This window comes from Nasonia vitripennis, assembly GCF_009193385.2.
Source record: "Nasonia vitripennis strain AsymCx chromosome 4 unlocalized genomic scaffold, Nvit_psr_1.1 chr4_random0008, whole genome shotgun sequence".
Lineage (NCBI taxonomy): Eukaryota > Metazoa > Arthropoda > Insecta > Hymenoptera > Pteromalidae > Nasonia > Nasonia vitripennis.
Window position 1 is genome coordinate 71,444 of NW_022279644.1, and position 25,463 is coordinate 96,906.

The 25,463-nt window shown below is 32.9% G+C and overlaps 1 protein-coding gene across 1 annotated transcript in view; it reads right to left on the reverse strand.

The window, feature by feature from the left end:
* Window positions 1-25,463, reverse strand: part of LOC100117088 (protein wings apart-like) — a 270,210-nt gene that overhangs the window by 41,682 nt on the left and 203,065 nt on the right. Inside the window, exon 8 of the mRNA XM_031930082.2 lies at window positions 17,273-17,452. Coding sequence (XP_031785942.1) covers window positions 17,273-17,452 — 180 coding nt within the window. The remainder of the gene's footprint in view (window positions 1-17,272; window positions 17,453-25,463) is intronic.

Sequence of the window (25,463 nt, forward strand, 5' to 3'; positions counted from 1 at the left end):
CCGACTAAAAAAATTGGAAAAAATGTTTAAACATCCTTAATAACAAAATTTAGTTGACGTCTTTCGGTGTTTTCATAAATATTACCCCTAAGGGGGTAAACCACCCCTAACACAAAATAACTGTAAATATGTAATTCAATACATAATATTTCGTAGAAAGTTTGTATATAGAGGTTTTCGAGGTCGCTGATTACAAATCTGTTATCAGATTTTGAAAATTCAAAATGGCGGAACCAATAGAACGGAAATATCGAAAAAAAATTTTATATAATAAAAAAGTTTTAAACGACTAAAAAAATTGGAAAAAATTTGTAAACATCTATAATAAACAAATTAAGTTTTTCGATTTTTTCATAGATACTACCTTTTAGGGGGTAAACCACCCCTAACACAAAATAACTATAAGTATACTTCAATCCATAATATTTTGTAGAAGGTTTGTATATAAGGGTTTTCGAGATCGCTCTTTGCAAATCTGATATCAGATTTTGAAAATTCAAAATGGCGGAACCAATGTGGTGGACGAAAATGTCGAAAAAAAATTTTAACTTTCATAAAAACTTGTTATAAATGTGTGATCTTTATAGCCTTTACATGTGAACTAAAAAGCCTTAAACCCTAAACCCCTAAAGAACAAATAGGCTAAATGGTTGTGCTTTTTAACCAAACCACCTCAAATTCCTAAATTTGTAAACAAGAAAATTCTGTGTGTGAAGCAGTTTTATAATTTCCGTAGAAATTGTTATCAGAATGTTATTGAAATTCCTTTATTGTAAATTCAACTTATAATGTATTTTTGTTTATAATATTAGAGTATAATAATAATCTACAATCTTTTATCTTTTGCCATAGTGCATTTTTTGTATTGAGCATAAAATATATTATTTTACGATGTTTTTACAATAATGGTAGTCCTCATAAAAGTGTTTAAAGCACAATGCTTTTTTGCACCAACCACATCGTACAATTGCAATGTTTGTGCACCCTTCTATTTCACAATGTGTTGCACAAGACTTTCCAAAACTGAAATCTATAGGATTATCAAATTTATCTGGTTTTTCATTGACGTAACCGCTTTTATACCAGGAATATTTAAACAAATCTATATATCTCGGTGAAGACAGTTGGTTGTGAACCAATGATTGAAGTTTAATTATATTATTTCTCACATGTAAATTCATATCATGATCCATTAACATTACATTATCAGAAAATGTTCGGACAAAGTTTTTCCAAATACGGAATCCATAGACATCAAGTGGTTGTATTTTTCCTGTGGTTCCAGTTGGAATTTTTTTATGTTAATAATTTTATTTTGTGGCATTGTTTCTTCTATAACTTTGTCACAATGACCACTCCAAGAATCAAGTAATAGTATTGAGTGATGGCCTACATAGGGATAAAATATTTTTTCCAACCAGATTTTGAAGTGATCTGCAATTAAACGACTTACTAATTAACTGATCAACGATATTACAATGTAAAAATTGTTATTAGTTCCCTTACTTGTTAATTTTCCAGATTTGGATGCTTCCACGTACACGTTTTCTGGTCTAAATATGTTTTGTTCTACAATAGGGCCAAACTTGCCACTTGGTTCCTTTAAAACAAGAAATAGCGGTGACAACAGTTGTCCAGTAGCTGATATTAGTGGCTGTATAGTATAACTATGCGTTGTTGCTGAAATTGACTGTACCAGACATTGCACTTGCTTTTCTCCTTCTACTGCTAATGTTCTTCCAGAATGCATTTCTAGCTGAAATCCGCTCTGATCTGTATTATACAAATTTTCGAGTCCAATCCTTGGTATACACGATTTAACGTCATCGATAAATGCTTCAGCTTTAGCCGTAAGTTCTGCACTACTTTCTAGTGTTTTTCTTGTTATGAACTTATTTATTTTCCTAGAAACTATTCGGTGTGCTTGCTTAAATTTGAGTAACCAATGTTTAGAAGCTTTGAATCTAATATCATCAAAACCAATTTCTTTTTTAGCTTGTAAGGCCCATCGAATTATATCTTCATCATGGATAATTGAACCACTGTCGAGAGCTGCTTGAAAATTATCCAGGGTATACTGACAAATTTGTGCTACTTTTTCTCTATACGTGCCACCTTTATTAATTGAATGAGCCCAACGATGTAGCTGACTAATAGATGATACTTTTTTGAATCTGTTTTGCACTGTTTTGAGACTTAAATTTTGCTTCGTTTTGCTACTTCTCCAAAATTCTACAGCTCTTTTTTTGTATTCAAAATCTAGTTCTTCATTATCTGCTGTACATTGATTTGTTGGTGCTATATCCGGATCAGGACAATGATGTTGCACTTCATCTTCAATTATTTCCACATTATGGTCTTTATACTCTTCTTGAAAATCCAAAGAGTCATCAGTAATCATTTCTACATCGTTGAAATCATGTGTTGCATCTATTAAAATTTCTTTTATTTTATCGGCCAACTCTGTTTCGTGATAATTCGTGACACTATCTGGTATGTTTAACGCTTGAAAGTATGCTAATAATAAGTTTAGAACGTTTAACGAATTAATTTTCATTTTTCAATCTAAAATGAAAACAAGCGGTAAAATTTATACAAGCTGTGTTCTTGCATGTAAGGCACGACTGCTACATTTCTACCAGAATAAAACGAGTGAATGTAAATTGAATCAAATCATTAATTTATGCATTGGAGAAGAATTCTCGTTCCACTTTGTGATGTTCGGAAAACTCTATTTTTGGTTTTATTCAACTTTTATTCACTTTGAAATTGAATAATGTAAATATATATAAAATCACTAAAGAAAATTTTCTACAACTGTATGATATGATACCAACTATATGATACCACTGACAAACAAAAAGACGTACTATTCGTACTTTCCGGCATCGAACTAGAATACCCACAAAACTCACTCACTGCCTAAAAAATAACACAGGCAGCTGAGGTAAACACTCGATGAAAACAATCTAAAAAAAGAACATACTGATTCGCACATATTGTCAACAACTTTTATGAGTGAAAGACATTTATCTGAGGAATTATCATTGAATGTACGATAACATTCATTAAACTAATGAATGCATATAAAATTCCCTTTCAATAACAACGCGTTCTTTAATTGCAAATGAAGTTCGAGTATTAATATTCTTTTATGTATTTTTACCAATAACAAAAATTATCATAGTAATATAATAATAATAATAAGAAGAATAAGCATAATTGCAATAGCAATAATAACAGTAATACTGATAATAGCAATGATAATGAAAAATAATAATAATAATTAGAATAATATTTATTATTAAATTTAGATTTTTTGATAAATTCATTAAATCGTATCAAATAGTATTATTATGGAATTCCAGACTGTAAATATTTTACTATAGATACAATAATCATTACTTCGAGAATTCATCTAAAAAACGTTTGGCTTACGAAATAATTGTAACAATGAAAAACTCCCTAGTTTGACAATATTAAATTTTATTACAAAACGCAAAAGAGTTTGATAAACTAATTTTATTAACCTATGTTTTTTCATTTGCAAAAAAGTGTGGACTTTTTGAATTTATAAAATTATATAATTATGCAATTTATGAAATACTTTATAATTTATGAAATTACTTTTGAAATTATGCTAATTTATAAAAGCAGAAAAATAAATAATCTTTGATTGAAACATAAAACGAGACGTTATTTGTTACATACAAAATGATAGAATAAAATATCGGTAATATGTCTATACTCGTATCTACGGTAAAGCATAGGCCTTCGGCTTGTCTGGAGGTTAGGGGTTTGGAGTCGTTTGGTTAAAATGCACAACCATTTAGCCTATTTGTTCTTTAGGGGTTTTTTTGAAAGTTAAAATTTTTTTTCGATATTTCCGTCCACCATATTGGATCCGCCATTTTGAATTTTCAAAATCTGATAGATTTGTAATCAGCGACCTCGAAAACCTCTATATACAAACCTTCTACAAAATATTATGGATTGAAGTATACTTATAGTTATTTTGTGTTAGGGGTGGTTTACCCCCCTAAGGGGAAGTATCTATGAAAAAACCGAAAAACTTAATTTGTTTATTATAGATGTTTACAAATTTTTTCCAAATTTTTTAGTCGTTTAAAACTTTTTTATTATATAAAATTTGTTTTCGATATTTCCGTCCGCCATATTGGATCCGCCATTTTGAATTTTCAAAATCTGATAACAGATTTGTAATCAGCGGCCTCGAAAACCTCTATATACAAACTTTCTACGAAATATTATGTATTGAATTACATATTTACAGTTATTTTGTGTTAGGGGTGGTTTACCCCCTTAGGGGTAATATTTATGAAAACACCGAAAGACGTCAACTAAATTTTGTTATTAAGGATGTTTAAACATTTTTTCCAATTTTTTTTAGTCGGTTTAAACATTTTTATTATAAAATTATGCCAAAAAATATATGTTTTCAACCCCTAAAAAATAGGGGCTGCTACCCTTACTCTTCAAATCACCATGAAATACTTGCTCTTTTTGTAAGAAATAACCTCCAATTTGTTTCATTGAAAAATATTAATTTTAAGCCGAGATATTTAAAAAAAAACGCTTTTTGGGGGTTAACTTTAGGCGAGGTTTTTACCCCTTAAAAGTGAAAATTGGCCGATAAAAAAAAATACGTGTCTCTTATTTTTTTATGTTCTACAACATATATGAAAATCATCAAAATCGATGAGTTCGGGTTGGGTACCTTTCCTTGTCAGTACTAGTCACTGGCAGCTCATTGGTACTTTTACCTTATAGTCACAAACCAGCGGACGCGAGAGCAGTCCCGAGCAAAATATTTTAACTTCATAAAAAACATACGAAAAATGCAATTTTTTCCTTTCTTCTAATCCTTATCCTATTATAAAAAAGAGAGGAATCATCATTCTATTCGTTCTCTGATTGGTCGTCGATTGACCAATAAGATTACGAGATAGATGGTGGGACGCGCGTGATAGTTTGTTTCTAACCTATAAAAATGTTTAATATAAAGCAGAGCGCGTATTGATCTTGCTATTAACTTTAAATTCACGCGATTCATTTTTAATTATCAGGGGCTTTAATTAAAGCTCTTTTCTTCTACTTTTGTTTCAACAATCTACACTATATTACAATTTTATACTTGGTCGATTTTGTAAAAATAAAAAAATTAAATCTATTTTACGGTAGGAATGTTCTTCAAACTTAAATCGTTCAGGTCACCGTAAAAATTTAAAATTGTATCAAATTTCAATTAATTTTTAGCAATAAAAGCGCTTTAAAAAATACGTCTGAATTTTATTTTGCATTTATTTCACAAAACTTAATGTATTTTATGAATAAAATTCTACTGAATCGTATAAACAGGTAAATAGGATGAAAATATACATTTCTACAGTAAACTATTTTCAAGATTTGGTCCAGAAGCATTGAAGAACAGCGGCGCTACACTTTACCCACGACCGTTGCTGGATCGTTGTCAATCGACAGCGTCTCGAAAACGCTCCTTTAGTAAATGCTGGATCGATTGTAGATTTACAGCGGCGAGACGCACTTATGTCGCGGTATCTGGATCGCTTAACGGTCAACAGACGGCTCATTAAATCACTCGAACGAACTAGCTGGATTGCTGAGCAGTCGACAGCGGCTTGGTCTTATTATCAATATGGCGGATCTATTTGATCAACCGCGTCTCTACGCATACGAAGCGGCTATTCGTTAGGTTTTTAGGGCTTATAGTGTTTAGAAATTTGTTTGCATAGTCATGGGGGGTTTACTTGGATATAAGCTACCTACTGACGTATATCCCTATGTGAAAATCGTTGTGTAGCTTTCTAATTGTTTGTTTAGTACACAAAGACTTTTTCACGTCAATTAAGATGTCAACTAACAGAAAAGAGTAAAAAAAAATGTTCTGTTCACGGGGCTTGAACCCGGTTCTACCGAAAAACGGCTGACGCAAAGCCCCGCCCTCCATCTTTTTCAAATCGCGCGCGAGTGCGGAGCGCTAATGAGAGCGTGGCAGCGGAGCAGGCCACTGCGCACGCTCCGGATCCCGGTCCGAGTTAGCTTCCCTGGTGCGTAATAGTATATTATGCTACGAGAGAGGTGAGAACTGGTGAGTCCATAGCAGAATTAATTGCTATGGACTAACCATTCTACCTCCCGAGGGCAACATGCTATTTTTTGTAACACCTTGAGTAAAAGTACCACATTCGATTTTCGGTGCCGGGAGAGAATGAGGCATTTTTACTCAAGGTGTTGCAAAAAAGTGCATTTTACGACACAATATTGAAAAATATTTTAAATACTGACTTATTTAATAATTTAGATAAATTTTATTTAAAATGATTAAAGTAATTGATCTTTATGTAAGGATATAAAATATGATTTTATATAAAATTACATAATTTTGTATACTTAAATTGGCCCTCAACTTAGTTGTTCATGCTGTAAGCTAGCTCCGCTATTTCTGTTTTTTTTCTGGGCTTTTCCCTCGGCTTTAAATAAAATTTTACCTCTAACGAGTGCTTTTTGGCCCAGGTGTCCTGGTGTTTTTATTTTGGGTGCCCCGGGAGTGATTGCGGTGTATTTCGAGCTGATCGTGCTCGAAATACACCGTCTCCCTAGATTTCGTGGTGCAGTGCCGTTACGAGCTCCATTCGGGAGCCGGACCCCGTTTCTGGTTCCCGGACATCCTTGTTTTGGCTTGATCTCCTTAGTAATATCGAGCGTGCATCAGTGAGAGGTTCTGCGGTCTCGTCTGCAGTTTTTGACCTAACTTGCAAGCAGAGCCAAGGCGGTCGCCATCTTTTCATCATTCGTGACGCCTGTGCTGCCACACACTTGCGCTTAGTGTTTGTGCGAGCGTTGTGGGCTGCACCTCTAGATCGCGCATTGCTCCCGCGTTTCTCGCTCATTTACGTCTGCTACGGAAGTAGTGGTCTGTGGCTGGTTTGCTGAGCCCGGCAAAGTTTAGTCTCTGCCTCATCGGTCCCGTGCATCCTAACACTGTCTCACGATGCCTGCGCTGCTACTTGTTCTCGGTGTGTGTTGAGTGCTCTCCGTGATTTGCGTGCGTTGCTCCTTGCTCGCTGCCGTCTGTAGAGGAGTCAGTGCATTGATGGTGGCTTGCTCCTTCATTGTACCTGCTCTTGTGTATCTGGGTCTGGGTTTAGCTTTGTGGCGTGCCTGCTGTGTATTTGTGTCTCTATGTTGGTCTTGAGTGATACATAAGTTGCCGCAACATGACAACTCTGCTGGACGACTCCAACGTGTCCAGGAGCAGAGGAGGTAGAAGTCACTTCTCTGCTTGTGATCTAGAAAACTGCCAGTGTTTTGGCACCCTTAGCTGAAACTGTATCACCTGTGATCGTCGTTTTCACCATAATTGTGCAGTCGTGGCTAAGTGCAACACTTATGATCTTGCTCAAGAGAAGCTAATCTGCTACATTTTTGCTCCACCTGTCGCCAGTGTTGTCTCCCTTGAGACTGTCCAGTCCGTGAGCCTTCTAGAAGAGTTTGAAAAGGCACTTCAGAATAATTGTGCAGACATTAAGTCGTCTTTGTCTGCGATCGACTCCAAGCTTACTGATTTCAGCTCCAGAATTAGCAAGAATGACTCCAGCATCAGTGAAATTCATTTTGAAATTATCAACCTTCAGTCTAGAATGCAGACTGTTGAGAATCTAACACGTCAAGGCTCCAGCAACCCTGCTTGTCCTTCTTGGCCTTCTACATACTGGTTAACGTCAGGAAAAGCTCTGGGGGCCACATCCACAACTCTAATAACTCAAAAAACTAGCTCGTCGAGAGTCTTCAGAGGGAGAGAAGATCCTCTTATACTACCAAAATGTTCACTCTGCCAGCAGCCATATTAAGGTGTCTCTCTTTAAATCTAATTTTACTCAGCTGTACTTTCTTCTTGATGTTGTTGTTCTAACTGAAACATGGCTTCAGTCAGATTTTTTTTCCAGCGAATTGGGCATAAGGGACTAGATCATCTTCAGATGTGACAGTAATCTATCTGTATCTGCTGTTTCACGTGGAGGTGGAGTGCTCATCGCAGTCAGGAACTCCATTATTGCCCAGAGGGTGGACATAGCGTCTTCAACAGAGCACCTATTCGTCAAACTACAATCAATGAAGATCATCTTATGTGCTTATTATTTTCAACCGAAGTCTGACAGCTCTCTTTTCAACCACGCTACCTGTGTTAAAAACCTGTCCAATAAATGCATAGACCAACGTTTTGCTGTCTGCCCAAGGTATTAAATGCCTTAATTACAGAAGAGCTCGCTAGTGCTCTCACCCTTCAGCTTGTCGACGAGCAGCATGGTATTATTAAAGATAGATCCACGCTCACTAATCTTCTAGTCTTCAATGATTTTCTCTCTGAGGCTCTTGCTAAGCGTATGCAGGTTGACGCCTAGTACACTGATATGCCTAAGGCCTTTGATAAAGTCAACCATGCCAGACTGCTGTCAAAGCTCTGGAATTTTGGTCTGCGTTGTGAACCTTTACTCTCTTTTAGCATCGTACCTATCCGGTCGTTCCTAGGCGGTCCGTTTTAATGATTGTATCTCATCTATAGTAAGCGTTACCTCAGGTGTCCCTCAAGGATCGCACCTGGGGCCACTTATCTTTTTTCTACATGTCAATGATCTAGTTTCCTATGTTAAGCATTCACACATGCTAATATACGCTGATGATGTTTAATTATGTTCCTGTGTAAAGTCCCGCGAGGATTCGAAGAACGGCCTGATTTTAAATACTAATAAATGTAACGTCATATCGTTTCATAGAGGACAGCGACAGTTCTCCTTTGACTACCACATAGGTAGCAGTGTTTTGGACAGAGTTAATGTTGTCAGGGACCTTGGTGACCACTTTGACTCAGCACTTACTTTCGGTCCTCACATTGATCATGTGACCTCAAAGGCATGCAGGCAAATCGGTTTTATTAAGCTAACTACATCCGATTGTAGTTAGTCCGATTACTGTTCTCCTATATGGTCTCTCAAAGTTACTGCTGCGAGGCTTAAATCTGTTCAGCATCGTATCATCAGGTATCTTGCTTTCAAGAATAACCACCCTATGAGTAAGCTCAAGCACGACTACATTAAACTGTCTAAGTTTTTCAATCTGCCGACTATTATGATTTTACATCATTACCATGAATGCTTGCTTTGCTGTCCTTCAAGGTCCTCTATGACTACGTTTCATGCGACGCAATCACTGCTAAATTCAGCATAAGAGAATTAGATTATTCTTTCCGTAATCGACCTCTCCAAGAAGAATTCTCTTTGTCAAATTTTGGATTCTTCTCCACTATTACCAGACTGAGAAGGTCTTGGAATATTCTTCCGCGGAGCGTTACAGATATCTCCGCACTGTCGGAATTCCGGTCAAAGCTGAAGAATTTTGTCTTCAGTTTTTGACTTCTCTGGATTCATAATTTTGTTTTCTCTTTGTATTCATGTAACTATAATTTTGTAAAGGGTCGTCTGGTCCGTTTAATATTAAATAAATAAATAAATAAATTGACCCCTAGTAAAAAAAATTCTGCACATAACAGTTTTTATCTAAAAATTTCAGACTAAAACATAAGATTATCGAACAAAACAGAAATTTTCAGCAAAAGAATGTCGGAAGAGTGACAGAGACAACAGTTAATTATAGGTATTCTTAGTTTTTTCCATTTTTTTTCCAGTTTACTGCAGATGGTACAAGATTCCAACAGTTTTCAACAGTTACGTTAATTTGATTCTATTATGTTATTAAAGGCGTGTTTTCAAAAAGTTAAGAAAAATTAGTAGAAATGCAAAGATAACTGTTTTGATTGGAAAAAATTAGTGAATGTAGAAGACAAAAATTATAAAATGAAGAAAACTGTTTTAAACTATAAAAAACCCGTTGTCTTTACTCAATTATAGTTATTGTTGGTGTATTTATTCTTTATACATTTTCAAAATCGTAAAATTTTATACCTGAAAAAACTGAAGCCAACTGAAGAAAACTCTAGCAAACTAAAAACTAAAGACAACTGAAGATTACTGTTGTCTGTGTTTCAATTCCGACATTTTGCTGCTGCCATCTGCAGTTTATTACTGTTTTCTTCAGTTGTTTTTGCTTTTCTATTTCGCTAGGGATTTAAGATATCGTTATCATTTAATACAAAAGTATTATGTATTACATTTTAGTACAGAATATAAATGTTATGATTATTATAATTTATAATTTTAATTAATATTATTTTACTGTTATTTTATAATACTGTCATCAAATAATTACAAACAGTTTGAAAACATCTTTTAATATTTAAAATTTATTTCCATTTTATTCTATAATTTGTGACGAGCGAACGCGTATTCGTATTTCGCGCGCTCGCCGCGTCGCGCGACCATTTCATGCGTGAGGGCGACGTTGCCAGTTCCGCGGTACTCGGGAAGCGCGCGCAGGACAGATAGGCAAATGCGCTAGTACAGTCCAGACGTGCGGCACTTTTTACCGGTATACCACCCGCGATTTTCCGTACCTCCGAGACGTGAGAGAGTAGTGACGACCAGGAACATCCGCTGGAGGAGAACACCCGAGCCACCATCACCTCAAGCATCCGGGGTACCCCAACACGTCACTGCTTCAGCCAGGAGGGACGCCTCCCGGCCATCCAGGACTTTTCCCCATCGGTAGCCGACGGATACGCGGCGACCGAGCAACCAACGCGCGCGTCGAAACTGTAAGTCCGTAACATTAGCTACTGTGCGATTTATAGATCACCGAATGGGCTGCAGACGCCGAGGCCGAGGCTCGCTGCCACCGAGTCGTCGGCTCGTCTCCAGTGCGAGCAGCGAGTGCGAACTCGTCCTCTCGCGACACGCGTTACATTGTATTAACATATTGAGTTAATATATATCTTACTTTTGAACACGAACGCATGTCTGTTTCTTCCGTAAACCTATTGCGTCCTTCCGACGAACCCGGTAGAGTAAAGCCGGTTACATCGCGGCGCGGCTACTGAGCGCGCGCCTGGCCGGAGACTCTATACGCGAAGAAAGCGCGGCGAGCTTCGCACGCCGCGCAGTTGTACACCGAGGCAACCCGGCTGCATAGTACGGAGTCGGCATTCCACCGACGGCTAACGTCCGTCGCCGACTTCAGCATCATCGAGGGATAGCCGTGCGGAGATAAAAGGGTGAGTAATACTGCTCGTTGACGCGACAGCATCTTCGCGGCTGTCGCGCTAAAGCCCAGTTGTCCCGTGACAAATTTTAAAACCGATCCTGTGTACTAGTAGCCATAACTACTTTTATAGAATGTTGGCTATGTTGAAAGTATTCATTTGCATTCGACGATAATTAATTCTCGTGGAACGTTTTTGAAATCGTGCTTTTGATTGGTAAGAATTTATCAATTCAGCAATTCGATTGGAGCATTTCAAAAACCTTCTACAAGAATCAACTACCATCGAGTGTACATCTAATATTTAATAGTACTAGGAATGAAGGCGCGCTTTCTTGATTCTATCTCTGTCTAATAACACTGGTAGAAAATCTACCATAATTGTTGGGCGGCACACTAACGTCTGCTAATATTTTATAAGCATGTAACATGTTACTAAATCCCTCAAAACTATTTTTTAATAAATATATTAATAATGCTCAATGTTGTCATCATTGGTTTGAATAGTGAATTTGAAGAAAAGTTCAGTATAAGAGTCAGTGGGGTTGTCTATCATTACAATGCCATTTATTTGCATTATAAAAAAGCTATACAACTGAAATTTTACACAGATACTTACTATGCTACCTAGAAAACATGTAACCTACATGATTATGATTTAACTGTTTTCATTCATATTTTCACATCTAGACCCATATGAATTTTTTAATTTAGCGTATCAAATTTTGCTTGTAGACAGTTACACAGAAACTACCATCTCTAGCACATTTTATTTCTGCTTTCCAGTCTATTTTTACACGAAGAAAGTGATAAGTATTTTAGCTTTTTTGTCAAGGCATTAATTAGAATTTTTACTTTTAACAGTTGTGAGAGATTTTGAGACCGATACCTGTTGCTCCATTTTTGCATTTGTTCTCATTCGAAAACTAACAAGTCTAAAAAGCTCAGATTTTGCATATAGATTTCTTTTGTGATTGTGGAAAGATACTTAAAGTTGAATCAACGTTAACTGAAAAACTTCTGATTTCGACTCCGACACTGATGTGAATGCAAACTCATGCTATACGACTAAATAATTATCATGGGTGTTGTAGTCGAACACAAAAGTATTTCAGTTAACATTGATTCAACTTTAAGTATCTTTCCACAATCACAAAAGAAATCTATATGCAAAATCTGAGCTTTTTAGACTTGTTAGTTTTCGAATGAGAACAAATGCAAAAATGGAGCAATAGGTATCGGTCTCAAAATCTCTCACAACTGTTAAAAGTAAAAATTTTAATTAATGCCTTGACAAAAAAGCTAAAATACTTATCACTTTCTCTATGTAAAAATATGCTAGAAACCAGAAATACAATGTGCTAGAGATAGTAGTTTCTGCGTAACTGGCTATAAGTAAAATTTGACCTGCTCAATTAAAAAATTCGCATGATCCTGGATGTGAAAATATGAACGAAAACAGTTAAATCAGAATCATCCAGGTTACATATTTCTAGGTAACATAGGAAGTGGCAGTGTCATATTTTAGTTGTCTAATAGCCTTTTTACAATTCAAAGAGCATTCTATAATGATAGACTTAAACTTACTGACTCGGATACTGAACTTTTCTTTAAATTCACCTCTCAAACCTCACCGAGGGCGACTTTGGGCATAGAGACACAGTATATCTTCAAACTCTTTATTCTTTTAATTGAACTTCTCACTGACATTTCAAAAAAAAAATTAATAATATTCACACACTTTATTACTACTTCAAATAGGGTTAGGGTGCCACTTTTCAATACACTTGTTGTAATACTACATACTCTTGGTAATGATTAATTTTTACTAAAATTTCTTGCTAGTTGTATTACATATATTTTATCTGTTATCAAGGTTTCCATATTTCATTTTAAACACCTCAAACATTTCTACCAGGGTTATGAGTTATGACTGTTTTGAGGGTTATGAATTTAAAGCGCGGTTCTGATTACGTTGCCTAGGCAATCAACCGCAACCAATCAGAATCACGTATTAAATGCTTCACAACAAAGGCCATGATTTTTTAAAGAGATGATATTTAGTAATGACACGTCAAATAATTAAATATCGTTACAATTAATTTGTAAATCGCGAGCAAAGCGAGCGTTTCTTGCAAGTGTAGATTAACATTATACTTACACATGCACACAAACACACACGCACATGCGCGCGCGGAGATGCAGATCCTCTGAAAGGAAGCAGACAATGACTAAGTGGCAAAAAAATGGGATTCCAGTGATAAGGGCAGAGATTAGTAGAAAGTTTGCCGATGAGCGTGGGCGAAAGCGTGCCATGCTACATGCAGTCATAAGCTAGCAACGCCCCGCAGTTTCCGCTCCGAACTAAACGCATCTAGAAGCAGCGGATAATAAGTAGGAGCGGCCTTACGCAACTAGCTTCCTCAACAGCAGCAGCGGCGGAGAGGGAAGTAGAGAGTACACATCGCGGCGCGGCGGAGTATAGAGGAGAAATGACAAGTGGCGGTAACTGTCGAGGATTCGCGCATACGCGGTAAATATGGTTAACAAACAATGATATATTTACGAATAATCACCGATAAAGTCTATTAAAGACTAAACTCTAAGACCTCAATGTCAGCGGCTATGATCGTCTTTATAAAATTGACCTTAAAAATAAAAATTTTTAATTATTTCAGCTGATTATGGATAAAACAAAACGAACAAATTCAGCTTAAGCTAAAACAAAATTAAATTCTACTAACACGCCACCTCGGCCTCCCGATAAACATATGCTACTTTCAGTTTTCGTACACCAACGACGATCGTGTCAGCGCGGTCTACGTCGTTGCGCTCTATTCTTCTGCACTCGGGTTCGAGTCCTATACCTGGCAATTTTTTTTCTTTTTTCTACTTGCTAATAAAATGTATGTAATAAGTTTTAAATTCTAACTTTTTTATACTTGTCGTTGTTTAAACATTCTTTTTAGTCTAATAATATGCTGAATAGTTATTTGGCGTTTGTTGAAACTACACTGAAAAAAAAACTCAGCCATTTTAACTGAATTTGCACCAGTAATCCGTCATTGTTCGAAGACTCGCCAAAATTACCGTAAAGTTTAGTAGTTTTAAAGAATCAGTTCGGTCGTTTTTGCTGGTGTCCCGCGTAAGCGACCAATTTTACGAGTCGCGACTCGCCAAAACTACCAGTGGCACACCGCTGTTCTTACTGAACAGTCGTAACGGTGGCAGAACGGTTAAAACTACCGGACTTTACAGCAGAAATGACTGTCTTTTTTTTCAGTGTACCGCGAGGTGCAGATGCGCAAATTCGACAGTCGCTGCTTGTTATTTTTCCTCCGATGCATCAGGAGAGAGAGAGAGAGAGAGAGAGAGAGAGAGAGAGAGAGAGAGAGACCGTCACCACTCTGCTGGGTCCTATTCGCGTAAATGCATTTAGTTCTTTGTGCAGAGTGATTCACATTACTAACTACTGCGTCGTAATTATGATGACAGGTCAAATAAAAAAAATTGATTTTATGTTACTTAGAATTAATTATGTTTAGGTCTGGATCATCAGACAGTGGAGAATTATTACAATAATTAGATTAGGTTCTTATGTTTTGATAATAAAAATAAATATATTCCATCAATAAATGTTAGATAGAATATTGCGTAAATTTTGCATATATTCGATGTAACAAAAGTAAATCTATAAATCCGCTTTGATTTTTACAAAATAATCTTGACAGATACGCATTAGTTGCGTTATTTTGTTTAGTTTAAAAATTTTACAAGTATAAGAATTAAAGAAATGTTTATAAGTCTTTTACTTGTTCAAGGCGTAAATTGCTCAAGAGTAAGAATTAGGCGCTTTAGTTGCGCTGCTAATAATGACTGGCCATAGGCCGCGCATGGCCTTATAAAGGCTCTGGAGAGAGCGGGGATAGAGCCGCCGGAAAAACGCTCAAATTGATACATCACACTCATATTCACACTGGCGTACAATTTCCATTCATACAATCTTATATTAATGCGCGCGCCGCGTCTTTGCTGCGTCAGAGCTCCCACTCTCGTTTATTTGAAACTACACACCCACTGCGCAGCTTGCTTTCTGATAGATACAAGTATATAAGCGTGTTGCGCGCGCTCCCCGCTCCGATGCTGTTTCTGCTGCCGCCGCTGCTGGCTCGTGACGCTGCCGATTTTTTGCTGCTGCTGGCTGCTCAGCTGTGGCCCGGAGCGCGCGCGCGAGAGAGAGAGAGAGAGAGAGAGAGAGAGAGATTTGATTGATTTGATTTTTTTTATTGCGCCTTGGGGTAGAACCCTATCTGGCGTTGAGAATTACAATGTTAGATATGTGTTACAGTAGATACAATTGATAGTGGACGAAAATTCTTTGTTTTTCGATTTGGAAATTGATTTTCTTTGAGATACGTACAGCTGACATATACATATATACATATATAATAATTAAACCATATAATATTGGAATATAAGACTCAAGATTTTAATATTTTTGAAATATTTCAAATAGCTTCTGAACTATAGATTAAAAGTATATGATTAAATATGCTTTTGGAGATACCAAGGTAGATGAGTAATTTAAAAGGTTACCTATGAATCTAAACTATTTGATGTTAATTATTGGTATATGCGGAGCGGAGCAGGTTAAAAAATAACTGTAGGCGGCTTATCTCGAATTTAGCTGTGTCATTTATTGAGTTTACTAGACTAAGGCGAGTTTAAGAGCGGTGTTGCTTTAAGCACGGTGGGAAAGAAAGTGAACGACGGAATAGACGCTACCTTGCTGATCACCCACTTCTCACCTGTGCTATTACTCTAATATTTGATACAATGCGCGGCAATATTAAATGTAGACAATTAATCGATTGACCAAATAATATCACTATTGTATCAACTAAGAATTGAAGTAAAAAATACTTCATTTTATAAAATACTACCTGCATAAGTATACCTAAAAATTATAAAAAACAAATAATTGACATCAGTTATGTTTGTTTTTGGGATTTCACTACTTTTGTAAAGAAACTTTTACTTGCCAATATTTTACCTTTTAGAAAGATTTTTTATAGGAGATTCATATTTACATAAAAATATCGATCATTAAATAAATAATAGATAATCATAATTAAAATATAGATTTAGACTTTCAATTACATCTTAAATATGAAGTCAATAGAACTGATCATGCTGCGAGTAGCTACACATGTCCAGCCTACCGAGCAGCACTAACAAATGCGTTTCTAACCTGTTTTTGATGTTGTAAATATTTCACTATTACAAAGCTTCTTTTAGGAGAAAGCAAAAATGTGATATATTTTGCTATATGTACTTTAAATGAAAAAGTGGTTTTCTTTATAAAGCTATTTTTTCTAGTTAGGCAATACAAAAGATATTACAAGGACAAAGATTTTGTTTAGTACAACAGTTATCTAGAATAATAAGTCAGTTTTTATTGGTTGGATAATAGTACATTACACAACTAGGGGCGAAAGTTGACTTTTTCAATTGAGGAAAATGATTGAGCACAAGTGGGAGTCGAGGGCGCCACAGGCGCCCGAGACGGACACGAGTGCTCAATCATCATCCGAGTCTGAAAAAGCCAATTCGCCCCTTATTGTGTACTGTGCTTTTTATAATCAGGGCATCGATAGCACTTTTTTTAGCCTGCCTGAAAAAGCAGAATTTTGAAAATTCCAAAAATTTTTTAAATTTTGGAGGCGGAAGTGCTGTTTACTTTCGCCCCTAGGGAAAAAACACTTTCGCCTTAAGATATATGTATATATGTGTTTTTATGTGTATTTATATGTACACACAAAAACATTAAAAAGGCCTTTCGCCCAGGCTTGAAAAACTCGACTTTCACTCCACTTTTTTGTAGGCGAAAAGCGCGTTTTCGATGCACGTTTTATGAAAACTTTGTTTTTGTTCAACATTAATCTAACGCTTTGCATTGTTTTTTTAGATATTCCACACATATTATTTAGTATGACAAAAATAAATCTTGCATGTGAACTAAATATTAAACTCTCTGTCAAATGCAGTTGAAATATAAATAAAAATAAACAAAACTCACATTTAGCTACAGTTTCTTCAATAAATTCTTCTTGAGATTTTGATGTTGTTGAAGCAGTTTCTGATTGTTCTGAATCTTTTTTACCATCCAAAATAGCATCAGTTTTCTGTTCCTCCGCTCGTGCAAGCTCCTCTTGTTTATAAAAAAGGCTAATTAAAGCGTCTAATCCATTTCCTCGACCTAAATAAGACGATAAAATAAGTATTCAATATGTGATACAAATAACGAATAAAAGACGAATTCTTTAAACATAAGCATTTTGGTGCTTAAATAACCCGTGGGAAAACCAATTTACGCAATATTAATAAAAGCGTAGCATAAAGTAAAAGTTGTGTAAAAGATTGTAAATAACAAGTAACCGTATTTTGTAAGTAAAACATGTATTTTGACTCTTAATTTGAAAACATTGAATTTGTTATATAGTTTTGGAAATATTTTTCAATAAATTACATGTTTTTTTTAAGTGGGACCTTATTAAAAACTACCGCTATTAGATTAAATAACTTCGTCCGGACTAATTTATTCTTCCTATACAAGTAATATAATGTTCAAATATAATCTTAATCTGTTGAAGAGCGATATTGGAAATATGAAACATGAAGCAAAAATTAATTGCTGCGAACATTCTTTATTTTTACCTTGTCAAAAGCCGCTTTTATATCTGAAAAGAAAGTATACACCTTTTTTCCTTCCCTTTTCAGTTCCATCTCTACTACCTTACTAATAACTAGCTAAAAACTCGCTCGCTCACGCTCGCTCGTTCTATTTAAACATTGGTTGAAGTTTTATATATATATATATATATATATATATATATATATATATATATATATATATATATATATATATATATTACTGATTTTTTTATCAATTTTTGATTAATTTTAACTATCATGTAACTTTATATATATATATATATATATATAAAGTTACATGATAGTTAAAATTAATCAAAAATTGATTAAAAAATCAGTAATATTCTTATAAAACTGTTTCTATGAAATTTAAACCAAATCCCCTCATTCATACCATAACTAATGTACTTTTAAACAATATCCTGGAGTTAGAGCTCATTTGGGCCATTTGTTCCTTTGGAATCATACGGTAAGTGAATTATGAACTCCCTACTATACGTAGGTATTATAGAGGTATATAGAAGGTCTAAAACCATCAAAATAAAGATAATTATGTCTAAGAATAGTAATAAAAATTTGGTTCATTTATATAAGTATTTATAAATTTTTTATGAAAATTTTTGATTTTAATTTCAAAGGTGGTGTGCCCCCTTAAGGGAAGAATTGGAAATAAATCAACAAATAGTTAATAAAAATTTAACAAAGTTTAAAAAGTATTATTCATAAACTGTAAAAAAAATTTTAAGCCTTTCTTATAGATAAATAAATAAATATATATCTATATATGTACACACATACACACACACTTACATATACATATATACATATTTTAGTGTTGAAATATCAAAATATTCAAAATTATGCACAATTCTAAATGTTTTAGTATTAATTCTAATACTAAAAATTACATCAATATAATTCATTTTAAAAAATGTACATTTAAATAAATATTTAACACAGTATACAGTTAAATACACTTCAACGTTAATGTGACAGTTGAATTTGAATAATAAGTATGGGCTATATGAAAAAACAAATCAATTATTTATTGATCTATTATCTGTGTATTTTATAATATCTTATCTATTGATCTATTATCAATAAGGTATTATAAAATATTACACTGTTTTAATCAAATTTTGATTTTAATGAAGTTTTTTTGCTATTTTGATTTAATAAATATACAATGCCATTGTTATCCACATCCATAAGTATGATTCTTTCGAAATAATGATTACAATTATTAGTTGTTTATCAGCTAAACTTATTATTTCATTATCTATATTAATTTTTGATTGATTTTTAGCATTTACTTTTTCTTTGTATTGGTTTCTAAAAGAGTTAATGATTGCTGTTTATAATTTATAATATAATATTAATTATATCAAAATATAATTTAAATTCAGAAAATTTTATTGCCTGAGAAAGGTTACTTATGATTGAAATTTGTGCAATTGTTTCAAAATAAATTTTATTTGTATAATCTTTTGATATTTGAAAAAATGATAAATTTAATGTATCATACATTCTAATCAAATGCTCTCGCATTTTACTTATATTAAATTGAACATTGCATGGGCAAATATTAAATACAATAGCGACTGCAAATGCTATAGCAGAAACACCGCAATCATAATAATTAGTCTGATACTGTACTTGTTCAAAAGATATGCGTAAATTATCTTTATTTGGAAACAGCCTATTAATACAAATTTTATGATCATCATCTAGACACTTTTTATTAATGCTATCAAAAATTCGTATGACATTGTCTTTGTACCACAAACAAATCCAGTGTCTGTTTGTACTTGAATCAGAAAAAAGTATTTAAATATATTTTTTAGGTCTATCAATAGGTTGAATATTAGACAATTTAAAATTAACTGCAGATTGCATATCAAAAATCGAGTAAAATTTCAAAATGGTGTTGAATTCAAGTATATGGTTATCATTTAATTGAATTTTAGAATTAGAATAATTTCCAATTCCTTTTAAAATAAGTACATCCATAGTATCATAAAAGTATCATAAATTGTCGTACAACATAAATAATTTTTTTTTTATTTTCATTTTCATAAGATATTCCTGCACTAATTTATTGGTTTAAGTGATTTGCAGCATGAATTTTTTCAGCTCTTCTTTAAGCAAATGTCACATCGACAGTGATGAATTGATGTAGAAACTATAAAATTTTAATACATAACAAAATCATGTCAACGTTCTCGCCAGTAATAACTATATAATTAGATAACCTTTTTGATGATATAAAAATTTTATGTTTCTTACTAGATAATAATGAGACATCGTATTTTTCTATTTGTTTACTAAAATTTTAGCGTCTTTATTTTCATGATAATCAGTGATTGAATAATCAATTTAACATGGCGGCAAAATCTAGAAAAATTAAAATTCAAAAAAAAATGAAAGCATGAATGGCAAAAGAGTATTTTTGTTATATATTTAGAATCAAAAATTTAATTTTTTGACTGTCATAGTTTTTTAATATTTTCAGTTTTAAAATTTTACCTCCTATTATAAATTAATGCGTAATTTTTTAGCTTCAAATCTTTATTGTTTAAAATTTTTACCTTCACCCCTATTAGGAATTGACATTAAGAAAAAAGATTTTAACAAAACTTGAATTTTATTACTATTGCAATATATATTTTAACCGAGCAACGTTAGGAGTGAGGTAAATCGCACTAGTTAATATTAAGAGTAAGATAATGGATTGTACAGTTGAGGATCAGGGTTCAATCCACGATTAGCTTTAACAAATATATTTTTCATAATTATTTAGTAAAAATAAAATAATTTATTTTAATTAGAACAAATACTTCAATTTTATAAGTGATTTCTGACGTAATTTTTAATGTGATTTCTTACGTGAGAAATCACGCTAAATAGTCACGTGATAAATCATGTGATTCTTTTCGCCAGGAAATGGACTAAACATCAGAAAAAAGAACTAAATTTGAGGTCAATACTATTACATCACTATAAACGATAAATGAGAAATTGCGAAATGTCCGTCATGATAACGGTCATAATTTTTCAAATGTTCCGTACATCGAGATCTGATAATGAAACGAATTAATTTAGAGAAAAGCGATATAATATAGATGTTGGTGTCATGTTAATAATACTACTTCGATTGAGTGTTAGAATCATAAAACAGATAGATGACGTTGTAATCATAATTCGGTTTTCTAAAATTCGCAAATTAAGGCGCCGCAAAAGGGTGCTGTCATCGGCTCTGAGAGTTATACTATATAATGTGAACTTTGGAGGCAGGTTTGAACATAATTATACTAGATTAAAGAAATAGAAGTTAACTAAAATATTATGTAGCGTAACATGGTTTCAATAGTAGACATTTTTGAATTAATATCCTATATTAATGGGGATACGAGACCTTTTGAAGAAGAAAGCAGAATTGTTAATTCTAATCACATATTATGTGGACATTGTGAAATTAAACAAAATCCACAAACTGACAAATATTTTGAAACAGTAAAAAATGTAAACACATTCTAGGAGTACTGTTAATTTTAAAAAGGTATACACACACACACATTTTTGAAGACTAATATATGTATAATAAATAGTGATTCAAAATTAATGATTATGAACAAAAGATTCTATAGAAATATTAGGATGTACTGATTTAAGCGAACAGTAGTGTCAGATCAAAGAAATGATTGTATTTTTGCGAGGTTATGATCACTTGTTTTGGTATAACTTTCAAAGGTTTCGAATTTATCCACCAGGTGTGCCACTTTTGCCTTAACTTGCGAATACTTAAAACGGGATCAATTACCATATTATGGCACGTTTTTCTAAGTTACAACTATGTCAGATTTATCTATTTATAAGTTTATACTGCAAAATTTAATTGTAAACTCATAAAAATCTGAGTTAATAACATTGAAATTTTTAATTTCAATTGAATGTAATTATAAGACCATTTTAAATTTATAAGTTAAAAAATGTTTAATGAAAATTATATAAATGTATTATTATAAGTCATGCTTCGTGAAGTGCGTGGTAGCATGGCCAGGTAAATTGAGTACGTTATTATAATAATAATAATAATATTTATCATTTTATTATAATGGTTTAATGTTGTAACTATTGAATAAATATAAGTGTATTTATATTTTATTTTAAATATATCGTGTTTTAAAATATTAATTATTGTTTTACATTATTAAATATCATTATTTCTAATTAAAATGATATATTTTATACTTGAGACTAAAAATTAATAGAATTTACCCTTGTTCTGTTTTTTTAGATTGTTAAACGAAATAAATATAATTACTTAATATTGATTGAATGTATGTTTTAAGATATAAGTTCCAATGAATTATTATTAACTTTATATATTGATAAAATTTTATTTTTAATACAAACTAATTCTAATCTCTTATTTATTATACTAGGATTAGATCAGGCTTTGCGCTTGGTAACTTAGATTTTATCTGGTAATAATTTAATCATTTTTTAATCATTTTTTGTAATACTTAGAAAAAAATTGATTCATTATTCTTTAGAATCATATTTATACAAAAATGGATATCTTCCACTCTTTGAAAATTTACAACATTATAAAATATATTTCAAAGAGTTTAAGTATAAAGTTTAAAATATACATAATTAATCAAACTAAGTGATAACGCTAAATTTAAAATTTCTTTCTAAAAATATAATTTATTTCATATTAGTACTACATTCGAATTTATATATTTTATATAACTCCTTAGTATATATTTTATAATAATTGCATGAAGAGTTTCATAAGTTTGTGGAGTTTTGTTATCATTGAACTTAAAATGTTTTTTTAAATGTCATTATTTTTATACTGACGCTAGATCTAGATTTCATACTTTATTCTTGACTCCTTGGTGTATCTTTTACAATATTTAAGAGATTTGTCAATTGTTAGAAAGTCGAAAATTTACTTTGTTCTAAAGCATAGACGTTGATTCCTTATTTGCTCATCAAAACAAATCTTCCTCATTATGAATCATGATTGATCTTAACGAATGTAATAAAACACACATTAATTAAATAATGATAAAATAGGATTTATTGCTAATTCTGAATATGATGACAAAACATATACTTTAAATTACTTAGGGAAAATGGATCAAGAATGTGAATTTTGCTAAACACTTTTCATTAGAATTACCAGTTGATAAAAAATATAGCAATTGTTGTCAAAAAGGAAAAGTTAATAAAAGATAAATTTCAATATCCGATTTGTTTGTTGCAGTTGACTAATCGCAAATCACAAGAAAGTAAACAATTTATGCGATTAATACGAAATTATAATAATGCTTTAGCTTTTGCCAGTTTTAGGGCTAAACTAGATATTGTTCCTGGCCATGGCCCTTAAGTTTTTCGCATTTGTGGTCAAACTTATCATAATGCTTATTTATTAAACTCAGTAACAAATGAAAATAGAAAATTTGGGCAATTATATATAATAGACAATGAAATAGCTAATGAAATTTAGTTTTCAACTGATATAAAATGCAACATAAAATTACTAAATGAAAATGACAATATCTTACATAAAATAAATCCTTATGCTGACCCTAGTGGAAATAAAAAATGTAATAAAGTGTAATAAAATATAAGAAAATGTAACAAATCGTACCATTTTGTACGTTTTTGTTGGATTTCGGACCTTTTTTACGGTTTATTACAGTTTGCTACATTTTATTACATTTTGTTACGTTTCATTACAATTTATTGTAATATACATTGATCTAGGATTTCATGGGGGTCTCTTCTTTAAAACGACAAATGTAACAATGCGTAAAAAAGTATAACAAAATGTAAAAAATTGTCTGTAAGCGTAATATTATATAAGAAAATTGCGACTTTTTTATTTTTTTACTTCGGCTTATATTTTTTTTTACTTTTTCTTACAATTTTTTATGCATTATTATATTTTATTATTAAATTAATAATTAAAAAAATATATTGACTATATTAGGCGGTAAAATAACATATGTAATAAAATGTACTAAACTGTAATAAAATGTAAAAAAAAGTTAACAAATCTGAAAATATAAGAAAGTGTACAAAAACGTATGAGATCGAAAAAAAAAAAGAACTGTTCGAAATCCAACAAAAAGGTACAGTTTCTTACATTTTTGTACGTTTTATTACAATTTATTTAAATTTATTACATTTTTTTTTCACTAAGGGAAGCATACAAAATGATGCATGAAGTTGAGGAAGAAGAATTAACACGTGCTCGAAATGCCAATGAATTACCTAGAGAAGTTAAAATCTCTAAAAAAATTAACTCTTAAAAAAGTAAAAGGTTAGGCGAGCTTGATATATTCCGCAACAAAATTACAGATAGAAAAGAACTGAGATCAATCAAACAAAGTCAAGTTTATTATATTTAATCGTAATGAAGCAAAGAACAACTCTCAAGATAATTACTACGTCACTTGACATACCCGTTTCATTGTACTTATAGTGTTTGTATGACGTTCTAATATATATAAAAAGAAAATTTAGTTGTTCAACAGTTCTTTTCTATCTGTAATTTTGTTGCGGAATATATCAAACTCGCCTAACCTTTTTTAAGAGTTAATTTTTTTTAGAGATTTCAATCCTTTTTTTAAAATTATTTAGAGTATTTCATATTCAAAGTCGTAAAAATAAAATACTAAGCATCTTTAGCACCATTCGACCACAGCTTTTTTGTAACATTTTTATTACTAAAATGAAATCACTGATTGTTCTAATATACATCACCCTCGAATTATTTCTACACCTAGACACCAAAAAACCACGTTGCGAACTACCCAGACCTCGTCATCGGCCACCCTGTACACCTAGACGTCGCCCTTAAATGATTTTTACACCTAGACACCAAAAACCACGGAGCGCACCACCTAGACCTCGTCATCAGCCACCTTGTACAACTAGACACCGCCCTTGAATAATTTATACACCTAGACACCAAAAAACACGGGGCTAACTCCCTAAACGTCGTTATCGGCCACCCTGTACCTCTAGACACCTTCCTCGAATGATTTTTACACCTAGACACAAAAAACCACGGAGCGCGCCACCTCGACCTTGTCATCGGCTACCCTGGCAAGCTAGTTACTGTTACAGCTCCGGAATGCAGAGTATGCACTGGCAACCTCTTAATTCAAAATATCGTAATATATTATTATATTTTCTTGAGAAAGCAATTCTCATCTGTACATAGCTTTGCGGCTAACTTCACGGTCCTAACACTTCTTGCGGCTAACTTAACGGTCCTTTCACATTTCGGGCTGAAGAAGAAAAACGTAATTTTAGCATTTGTGGATTATACACTCACATATTATAAAAATAAGCAGCCTTTTCACTAATATGTTTGTTGGAAATCATAGTTTAAAACATACTAATAAGCCAAAAAATCTTACGAACAGTAACAATAAGCATTTTTTTCTGTATCATGAAAAATCCGAACACCAATATAGAAGTAAATAGTGTCACGGAGGCCGCGGCTTCGTCTGCTTCTCAAACTCGCCTTC